Source organism: Diachasma alloeum, unplaced genomic scaffold (genome assembly GCF_001412515.2).
Source record: "Diachasma alloeum isolate Michigan unplaced genomic scaffold, Dall2.0 Dall_scaffold_02271, whole genome shotgun sequence".
Lineage (NCBI taxonomy): Eukaryota > Metazoa > Arthropoda > Insecta > Hymenoptera > Braconidae > Diachasma > Diachasma alloeum.
In genome coordinates this window covers 39,397-51,032 of record NW_021682147.1, presented here as the reverse complement: position 1 = coordinate 51,032, position 11,636 = coordinate 39,397, and the positions used below count along the sequence as shown (strand labels likewise).

The 11,636-nt window shown below is 41.7% G+C and overlaps 1 protein-coding gene across 1 annotated transcript; it reads right to left on the bottom strand.

Moving 5' to 3' along the window:
* Positions 1-8,433: 8,433 nt before the first annotated feature.
* LOC107046834 lies at positions 8,434-11,216 on the bottom strand. Its single transcript, XM_015269552.1, has 2 exons — positions 11,206-11,216; positions 8,434-9,685 (listed from the first exon to the last, which is right to left on the bottom strand). The coding sequence occupies exons 1-2, from the start codon at positions 11,214-11,216 to the stop codon at positions 8,434-8,436; spliced, it is 1,263 nt and encodes a 420-aa protein (XP_015125038.1).
* Between the last annotated feature and the right edge of the window lie 420 nt (positions 11,217-11,636).

Here is an 11,636-nt window from a genome sequence, read left to right as displayed (position 1 = left end):
TATACAAAACTGGAAGGTGCTGTCAATAATTTCATTTCAATGAGACAGGATCAGTCATTGGTTCTCCCTCTTTCGATTGAACAACCACGTTCTAATGATTTACTAGAAAAATTGAAGCTAAAGATTGGATTTGATGATGGGAAATTAGATGTAATATTAAAAATCCTACTGTTAAACTCAAAGACATAGGAATTGTACAAAATGTATCCATATATGAAGCACATGTGTTTGGCTGCAGTCAAAGGTCAGCGTACATTCAACCTCGACGGCACTACCTGTTGCTTACCCAACGTCATTCTACCCTGACACGCTTCGAGGATATTGCCGAATGCCTAACCACAGATGGTCATGAGTATATTTGTAAACCGAAGTACCTATTCTATGATGCTACGTCTCAACCAATTTGTGAGGCTGCAATTTTTATGACTGGTCGACAACTTTCACCTCTTGCTAATTGTAGTATTAAACTGAGTTCTACCTTTGCGTCATATTGGAAGCAAACTGAAAAGGACTGGCTTTACTCAGAGCCCGAGAGAGAGGAGGTTAATTTTTCATGTGGAGGCGAATGGAGGGATGCAATGAATATCTGCTACAAATCTCAATGTTACACAGATGGTGCAAAAATACGTTGAATTTCTCCGACAATATTATGTACAACTAAATGAGTTTATGGCACGCCGTGCACCAAGTCGAGTTTATCGCACGCTGCGCTTCGCGCAGCGTGCTTCAAACTCGACTTCTGCACGATGTGGCATAAAATACTGTAGACCACTGGGGCATAAACTTCGTTTTCAACGAATGTGAAGTTTACAGGCCGAGCCGAAGGCGAGGTGAAATTTGTGCCCTTGTACTCTAATGTAGTATTTTATGTTTTGAGTGTAAAAAGGATGAGCAATCATCCGTTACTATATTAGTTTTAGCAACAGCACTAGTAATATTCGTTATTTGGCTTATTGCATTATTATTTTTTCTAGTAACAAAAGAAGATGGAACCGATAGTGTAATCGTTGGGTAGATTAAGGAGACACGTGCATGAGGAATTTTATTGAATAAGGAAATATTTTTTTCGAAAAAAAACTTTTTTTATTTTTATTTTTTCCTTTACAACTTATTTACAATATCTTTGTTTTTAAATCTATAAGGCAAAGTATCTGTCGTATTTGGAAGGAGAATGCACTTATCATCGTGCCAACTCAGAGCTAGTTTCGTTTGATTAATTGTGTACGCATCATGTTTGAGGGATCTAATCATATTTTGCGACATCCGAACATTTTTATGCTGATCCAAGCAGGCTTTGTAGTCGTCAAATGTGATACGCTTCAACGTTGATTTTTTCACTCCTTTGGCCCCCGATTTTTCCCGATCTTCACCAGTTATTTTAAAGCTGTACATTTTCGCTCGAAGGCCTGCGAACTCAGTCATGACTTTACCATGATTCACCTCTTTTATTAAACCTAATGTCTTCTTATTGTTTAGAGGTGTATTATATACATTATTTATTGGATAATACAAAGTGTCCAATTTATCGATATGATTTTTCATAATTTCATAAATATCCTCCACTTTAAAATGATAAATAAGACTATCAGTGTCTGTGTACAATAGTTTTGCTCTATCCTTAAATGTATTTTTTACATAATTATAGTAAAAGTTTTCTAACGTTCTCCATTGTTTTTCCAAAAACCGCATCATTCATTAATTCATAAAAAAAAATTTCAAAGTCATTCTGGGAATTTTTTTTGGAAATTGATATTTAAATCAATATATTTTTTTAACCATAAGCTCTGAGAGAAATTCAAGATTCTATGAATCCTAGTAATTTTCAAGCTCAAACTACAATATCGCTTTAAATTTGTATAATGAATGACGTAATTTTTTTTTGAGTTAAACGTCGTCAATAATTTTTGTAGCTTTGATTGACCGTTTGGGAGGATTATATGCTCTGGGCCCAATGGTAAATCTTTATGCTCTTCATGCAATTCCTGTGGGTACTCCAAATCAACATCCAAAAGTATCCAGTCTCTGAGTCATCTGGAATCTGCAAGACGTTGAGGAATGACCAATCTTCCATCCAACAGAAGTTCCCATTGGGCAAATGATGACGCATTGCTGTTCCATATAAGTTATTTACATCCAGATGCATCAAATCCGATTTTTCTTCTTGAGGGATATAATCATCAGCTCCCATGTCGTGGTTATTTGCCCTTCCATATCGATTTGAACACTCCGATAGTCTCCCTTTAATGCCTTTCTCGATGAAAAGGAACATCTCAGGGTCTTGAAATAATTCCAATTGAACTCCAGTGATTTTTAACATTGCATCAAACGCCAACCCTGGGGCTGTATCATAATGAAGGGGATCCAAGCTATATGAGGCAAAACAACTCCATCGAAAATTCTCGAAAATATCAACTAGCAACAAGACATTTTTCACAGTTTTCAGTCAGACAGTTTTCAGATATAAATCCGCGTATTCACCGACTGTCTTGATGTCGAAATTTCGCCATACATCACATGCATGATTGTAAGCTTTATCTGATATATTCTCATCATTCAATCGAGAATAAAGTCTTCTTTCCGAGGCAATTGGCGTTCACTTAATTTCTCCCATGTATCTAAGTATTCATATGGGAAAACTCCTTTATGTGTAACGAGTTCGAATCGTCATTTTTGGGGGTAATGACTGGCTGTGATTCTCTTTTTTTCATCCTCTAAATATGACGAAAGTTTATCAATACTGTTTGCCATAAAACAGAATGAGTCAATGAATTTCAAGTGGAATCTTGTCGATTTGACCGATTTTGTAAAGGGAATGTATTTCTCTTTATTAATTGGGAGTAATGTCACTGAGCCTTGGAATTGTTTCGCAAGTGATTTAATAAAAAAATGTGAGTCATAACCTGACAAATTGTGAAAAACTACTGGGATTACACAGGATTCCAGCATGATGATGAGCAGCACTACGAGATTTGCCTGTGAAGTGGCAATGATCCCGATGTTTCACTGCTTTTTCGGTGAATGCTCTGCCACAAACATAAGAATTTTTAGCTGAATTAAATGCTCGCTCCATTTCAAAAGTCATGCTCATGGGCTCATTTTTCTGTAATTCAGCATCAACTGTTATGGCTCAAAGACGTAACTGCTCAATAACCCACTGTATGCAGTCTTTCCCACGATAAATATAAAGTTCCGATTTTGAGTCATCATAGCTACATTTCACATGAAATGCAACACTGAAAGGCACATGGTTTTGGTATATTTTAGTGTTTTGATCATTGGAAGAGGGTACTTTTTCCAATACACACTCAGTATCAGCATACACAACATAGGGAACATTCAGTTGGTTTTTGAAATTTTGAAATTTCAAAATTTTTTCAGCACTATGGGGAAAAATCATTCGACACTTGTTGATTGATACACAATCGAGCCTATGATTAGTGTAGGGCGGTTTCTTCAAAAAGTGACACAAACACCTGTCACATATGATTGTTTTATGTTGAGCTTTTGAAATTTGTGCACCAAGGAAACGAGATAAATTCGAGATCCATGTGTAGTGATAAATTCTTTCTTGGTCATCATTGAGGATGTTTTCTTTTTCAATCATTAGAAGATGAATCGTTCTTCCTTCCTCTTGCGGGGTGTTTGGAGGATTTTTGCTCAAATAGAGTGGCACAGTCCATTTCTTCTCTGATTCTTCTTCATTATCAATTCCATATACATTAATCGACAATTCGTTCATTTTCTCGAACTTGGGAATGTCTTTTAATGCCATGGGGTATTTGCAATTACCAAAGCTTTTCATGATAGTGGTGAAAGAGGGATATGAGTTTGTTCGTTGCTTATCTCGAACGTTGCAACGAGCGGCCATGATAGACCATAAAAAGTAATAGGTATCGTCTTTATTCTGAACGTTCACAATTGCATGTCTTTTTTAAATCCATTCAGGTAGTTCAACGAAGCTAGATCATCCCCGCAATGGATTATATTTATTCATGTTCACTTCCAAATTAATTACGTCAACTAATCCCCAGCCGGAGTCTTTTTCCTGGAACTCATCTGCTTTCATAAGACGTTTTTCTCTAATGTGTTCTTCAAACCACTGTCCAATATCAGTTGAATCAAGGATTATTTCATTTTTTGTGTTAAAATATTTCTCTTCAATGAAAGGTTGCTCTTTACTAATTTCATATTTACATGATAATACTACATTGTAAGTCCTCCCATCGGACTCTATCAGTTAAATTACCCCTCAAGTCTCCTCCTATCACTTCCAAGTTTCTGAATCTTGCGTAGAACCCTTTCAGTCGTCCTAACTTGTAAGTTGAATGCCTTTTCTCACTATGACTCGCACTCCTCTTCAATAATGCATTAATTGCTTTCGAATGTCCTGTGATGTGATTAAGCCATTGTTGAATTTCCCTGGGTCTCCATTCGTTTTCACTATTTCATACGCATCCTCCAATGACCTCAAAAATCTTTTACACGCTTTAGGAACCATGTTGTTCACGATAACGGCACTAAAGTACTAGCGGAAAACCAAGGTGAAATTTGTTGATGTAAATGCACATATAAGTGTGCCTACACTCGCAACCTCTGGAAAATGTCACGTGATTGGTTGAAAAAGAATCATGTGACTCATGGAAAATTATGAATAAAATAGCAACATTGTTTTTTCGTGGGGAAAAAAAATATCTGAAAAATGTCCTGGGTACCATTTGATCTTTGCGGTGCGATAAGACATCAAAGGGCCTGAAAACTACTCCAGTTTGTCAAACATCATGTTCTTCGGATTGTGAGTACCCATGTGTTTCCAGGTGGACAGCGATAGCCACGAAAGTCTAAGAAAACAAAAGGTTGCGCTCGAATATCTTCCCACGGTTTTCCATCGTTATCAGTCTCGCACCAGATTATTTTATAAAGAAAAAAATCATCAATGAAAAAGTAAAAAATGAAATTATTTTTCAATTTATTTGTAATTTAAACTCTACTGTCATCTCCGTTATCATGTGCGTGGAATTTGATGTTGTTGTATTCACCACGCAAGTACTCCAACTTTGGTGAGCCTCTCCTAATTTCGTTCAGCAAGTCTTCGAATTGTTGGGGATTTCAAGGATAAAGATTGGTTTTTCCATGAAGTGGTAAACAACAAAATACAGGAAATCTCAATATATACATAAATACCCTACGTCTGCAGCCATCAATTTCTTAAATAAACAATGATACACCATTACAAATAACGGTTTTCCATGAAGAAGGTCAAGACCAAGATACCGAAAATCGCAAGTTCGAGCATGTTTGAAAAACGTCATGTGGTCACCAGATGTGACACATCTAGGACCATCGCAAGAGGTGGGAAGTCTGATAGGTCATGAATTAATCTGTTCAATCAAAAGCGGTAATTACACCGTGAACTGCGAATCAATTCACTCTTCCTCCTACCCACCCATATGGGATAGATTAATCAGATCATCGATAGAGACCCATGCAGTCCGAAACCGCAAATTAATTGTTTAACCCGCGAATCAAACCGCGACTTTGCGGATGACCCTGCGAATTACGTAATCAAGCGCGGATTAATTACCCCTTTCAGCCACCCGGCCCTCTCGTGGGGGTCCTTAGGCCAAACACCATGGATAAATTGATTAATCCGCGAATCAAACCGCGACCCGCGAATTAATCAACCTTTTCACTCACCCCTCGCGGCAGAGGATTGACCAGGTCACTGATAGAGAGTCTCATCCGACAGAGAAAACCACCAATTAAATTCATTAACCCGCGAATCAAACCGCGACTCGCGAATCATTCAACTCTTCCACCCACTCAGTCGCCCTCTGGCCAGATCTCCACTAGACCGATGGGCCAGAACCTACTAATGAATTGATAATTACTTAATTAATGAGACAATTAAGCAATCAATAATGAACTCAATCAATAATTAATTAATTAGCGTGTATTGATTAACCCTGCCACCTACTCAGCGCCCTCGCGGGGGCCCTTTGGCCGGGTCTCCGCTAAAACGTTGCGCCAGAACCGCAAACTAATTGCTTAACCCGCGAATCGAACCGCAACCTCGCGGATCTGACCGCGAATTACACAATCAACCGCGGATTAATCAACCCTTTTACCCACCCGGCTCTCTCATGGCGGATCCTTTGGCCCAACACCGTGGATAAACCTGATTAACCCGCGAATCAAACCGCAATCTGCGAAGTAATCAACCCTTTCACCCATTCTCTCATGGGGGATGGATTGACAAGTCGCCAATAGAGCCCCATTTTTTTTTATATTCCGGCCCTTTCTGCCCTCTGATTGGCTAATCGGCCCTATCCAACCCTATGCATGCGGCTGTGGATTCTACACTGCACCGCATTCGCACTCCTATAGAACATGGAGTAGCATGGGAAACCACAGAAAACCCATGCCGGTACAGGCGGTCACTATATTAGCGACCTCTCCCTCGCCGGAGCCTCCGATTGGAAAACTCGGTTCCACGGGGAATCGAACTCACAACCTTTCGCACACTAGGCTCGCACCTAGCCGCTTCGGCTACCGACGTCGGTAAAGCCCCATTTGACCGAAAAACAACCGCGAATCAAATTAATTGACCCGCTACTCAAACCGTGAATAGAATTAATTAACCCGTGAATTAAAGCCGTGGATCCGCGAATTAATCACCCACCCACCCACTTTCATCCGTCCCCCTACTGGGCCCCAACGACCAGGTCTCCCCTAATACGTAGACCCAGAACCGCCATTATTTATCTACTCTTCTCCCAACCAACTTTACACTTCTTCCATATGTGATTGAATTTGTAGAGTATGGGAGTTTTGCGTATTTAAATACACCGCATTAATCTCTCTCACGGCGTAATTTTATATGAGGGCACCACGTTATGGTATCTCAGGTGAATCCAAAATTTGGGAAAGGGAAGGGGAAAAGGAGCTTAGCTGATATCAAGAGACATCACTGAGCTTTCTTCTTGTTGGAACAACGGAACCGAGCACACTGCGGACGGAGTTTGATTAACTCGAATTCGTGGTCTCTGACGAAGGACACTCATCGACAGCGAAAAGACTGTGGCCACCCTGATGGCGTGTGCTACAAATTGACGATTGTCGACAGAGCTCACCGACGGATAGAAAAGCCCACGAGTGTTTTGGATGTTGTGTCTCATCACAAAGATGAGTGTCTAATTTTTTTTATTATCGGCGTACATCGATTGCATCGTCGACATTGAACCTGAGGTAGAAGTCAATCTACGAAGACATCCAATCGAGCGGTTCATCAGAATTAAAAGCTGGATAATTGTACAGAGTCGTGAGGGCGATTAATCTGTTGAATGTCGATCACTCTGTTATTGAATGCATATCTGGAAAATCAATGGACGCGTGATAGTCAGTGAAATTGATCGAGCTAATAATACATGGTCGGTTCCATGAATTTGCTTTTATAAGAATAAATATTATAGTCGCTGTACATTGTCTATACGGAACTAATCAGGAAATGAAGGAAGTTCGAAGAATATAACGTATAGGTAATGTTTGGATCGGAAGAAAAATTGTATTACTCAATTCAAAATGCACGTTTTTGGTGTGGATAATCATTTGATTTGCCCGTTACTATTTCGCCCTTCATTATATACGTGTGTCATTTTATTGGCGACCAACGAGCGGATACGAACACGACCTTCGAAATTTTTATTTATTCATTCTGTTTCTAAAGGTACAACCTTGTAACAGCAATAGCTGCAGCAATACAAAAAATCTATTTATTTAAACGCCAAAAAAAAGAAAGCTCTGTCCGAATTAATTAAGTGACCAAGGTTAAAAAATGCGGGGGGGGGGATAGGTTGACAAATAAATTACAATGGCAATGGACAGGTGCGATTGGGTCAGACAGTAATGTAACAATAAAGAATCATAGCGTGGAAAATCCGTAAGAGAAAATATATAAGAGACCTTTTTGCAGGACAGAGCATCAAAGAAAATAACATCAAATAATCAAAGTCACAGTAAACTAGGTAAAGTCAAAATGAAACAAAAATGAAAAAACAGGTCAACATAATAATCATTGTAGAGGCTTGAAATAGTTCCTAATGAGGTTGACGTTCTGGATGCGGGGGTTGATCACACGTGAATGGACCGCCGAAGACACAACGACGCTGTTAATTGTAACAGCCCTAATCCTCAGGGCACATTTGGTGTAAAAAAACAGTTTTTTGGCAGCAACTGTATCAAGATTCAACAGCAGAGCAAGAAGCTTGTCAGGCTCTCCTTGGAGACCAGAAGAGTTGCCAAAGTACTTCAGGAGAATGACCATTCTGTACCCACTGTAGGCAGGACAATCGAGCACGAAATGCCGGATGGTTTCATTAGCGTTGCCTAGACAGGAGGGACAGGCCCTAGAGGGGTCCAGTTTGAAGAAGACCCTGTTCAGAATGAGGCTGCAGCAGGTTCAAGTTGCCTGGTACAGGGGAGATTCATCTGGCAAAAACTGGACGCGTTGCAAGCTGCTATGTCAGCATCTAGGTAGAACTCCTTGAGGGAGAGGAGAACACGCACTTCCTCAGATTCCCAATACACGAAGTCTTTGCTAGTGCAGTTGAAATCGATGTTGGTTGCTGTGAGGACTCTGGCTAGCTGCAGGACTGGGTTGTAGTTTATAGTATGCCTCTGGACATCACCAAGCGCACCCTGGCTCAGGACAGGAACAGCCAGATCCATGAGGCGACACAGACACACTTTAGGGAGCCTATGGTCCTCCATCTTGAGCACCTTGATGTACCACCTCAGGATCAGTTTAACCACCAGATACCCAAGTCTTGTGGAACCCACCTCACGCCTGAGAACATAGCTGGGAGTGTTACTGGGGAGTAGCAACAGTCTCTTGTAAAAATTCGACTGGATGAGTTCAATGTCCTCGATGTATTGGAGGGCCCAAGCAGGAGCAGCGTAGAGTAGCGTGGAAACAACAATGCTATCAAAGAGGTTCAAAGTAGCATACCAAGAGTCAGAGGTGGCACGTGAGAGAAGTCCAAGTACTGAGCCAACCGCAACTTTGGCCTTTTTAATTGCTGATTTAGCTGGAAGCCATCCAAGGGCAGCGGTAGAAAACGGTATCCCTAGATAAGTATAAGAGGATACAGTTTCCACCGACTCACCCGCTCTTTCAAGGGGAAAACCCTGTATCCGTGATATCAGTCCAGCCCTCCTGAACACCACATTGGTCTTGGTCTTTGATACATTCACTTTAAGATACTTGCTGTTGGAATAATCCTCGAGGTCATGAAGGATGTGATGTAGGTGGATCTGGCTCCCAGTGAGTATCAACAGGTCGTCAGCAAAGAGAAGAGTCAACAGATCATTATTCGAGTCGATCGAGGGGTCATAATGGCCTTTCCCTCTGAGATATAGATCAATGTCATTGATGAACAGTATAAAGAGGAGTGGCCTCAAGCTTTCACCCTGACGGACACCTTCTGTGATCTCTGTCTCAGCCGAAAGCTTCCCCTCTGACCTCACTTGCAAGCTGGCATGCTCATAGAGGAATTTGACGATGTAGATAATTTTGCTACTCACTCCAATATGGTGCAGCCAGGACCAGAGGGCACCATGATTGATGGAATCGAAAGCACGACAAAAAGCCCGTACACCTTTCGCTGAGGGAGTCGGAGCTGGAGATGAACTGTTGAAAGGGCCACGAAGATGTTATCTAGGCAGGATCTGCCTCTTCTGAACCCAGCTTGACACTCCGGTAGGATCCGGCGCGATTCAGGCCGTTTCTCGAGTGTCATGCATAACAGCTTGGTGAAGATCTTTGCCAGAACATTAACCAAAGCAATACCTCTGTAGTTCTCAGGGCTGGATTTGTTACCTTTCTTATGTATCATGGTCATGAGTATTTTGTGCCATTCCTCTGGTACCACTTCCCTTTCCAGGATCTTATTAAAGAAGGTAACAAGGTACAGCTTTCAGTTGCCAGGCAGGTTTTTGAAGAACTCCGCAGAGATTCCGTCAACACCCGGAGACTTCCCAGATTTGGTGGAGGCAAGAATTGTTCAATTCCTCGAGGTCAAAGGGGGAGTCTAGTAGTTCACCAAAGTTTCCAAAATACGACGAGTCATCAACAACGCGTGGAGGGTAAACTATCCGATAAAAGGCTTCCCAAACCTCGACACTCAGTGAAGGAGAGGCAGATCTAAGTCTCAAGGACTTTATGGCGGACCAGAATTCGGTTGGAGAGGCAGCGTTTGCAATTTTCGCGCATAGAGCCTGAAAGTGGTCAGCTTTCTTCCGTTCCAATATTCTGAAGTATTCTCTTTTGGACTGGTCGAATTTCTCCGCATAGGGAGGTAGAAAACCCTGAGTTTGACAAACTGAGAGGGCCCCTTTAGCAGACTTTTTCGCTCCCCTACAGTCCGCATCATACTAACGGTGAGTTACTCGATGTTTTATTGATGAGCTCATTTTGGAGGTCATACCCAAGTGAACACAAGTTTCCTCAATGACTGCGGTTAAGTTAGTAAGCTGTACGCTTACAGACAGGCAAAAGTCCATTGAAATTCTTCTTGACATCTCCATCAAGCCCCAGTACTGTTTGGAGAGGTCACATTTCCATTGAAGTCTCGATGTGACTGGTTTTGTGCGGGGGCGAGTCGTGTTGGGGCGAACAGGGGAGCTGAAGAGGTCCAAGGTCGTAGGGAAATGATCAGAGGGTGCAATAGCCAGGTCGACGAAAAAGTCATGGATCAGGTCCAGATTCATGGCGTCCAGGAATATATAGGCAATTGAACTGGTACGGTTGTTCTTCAAGAATGTTATTTCGGCTAGGGAATCACCGGGAGAGCGTCCGTTGAGTAAAATAAAGCCATTGTCACTCATGAACTCACCAAGCTCAGCTCCTCTGGTATCCTCAACCACCGGCTGAGAGAGGGATCTCGTTGGTGAGAGGACAGACCCCTCAAAGAGTTCATCTGGGTGTATGACGCCTGTTCCAATATTCGAATTAAAATCTCCTCCCAGTATAATTGGCTCATCCACCCTGCTTTGGGCAATCTTGTTGAGTACTAGTTGGAGGGGGCGAAGCACTGGATGGAGATGGCCACCAATATCATGCGTGATGTATAACAACCCCACATAAAGGGTCATGGAAACCGTGACAACTCTCGCGAAAATCCACCACCTGGTGATGTCAATGACATTTACCTGGAACTCATTTCTGATTAGAAGCACCAGTCTACCGCTGCCTCTACCCGGGTTGGTTGGGATTTTGATGGCATTTGACCATATCGACTAATATGTTTTAAACAGTCCAGGTATGGAAAATCCTTGTTTTACGAGCCACGTTTCCGACACTCCAAGGATGTCAGGGAGGTAGTCTGGTTGATAGTTGCCGATGTTGCAGTAGCCAAAGGAGTTCCAGAAAGTCAGCCTCAAGTTTTCTAGTTTTTTGGATGAGAAGAAAAATTACGAGTAGACGATGAACCACCAAGAAACTGGCGGGAGGGGGGGATTTTACGAGAGGAGAGGGCACTGACCTTGTTATTGGCCTGGTCCTAGTAGAACCAGGCACCGTTGACAGCTAGGTTCATAAAGCCATGTTTAATCGTGTTTCCCTTGGCCTTTTCCCCTCTGGC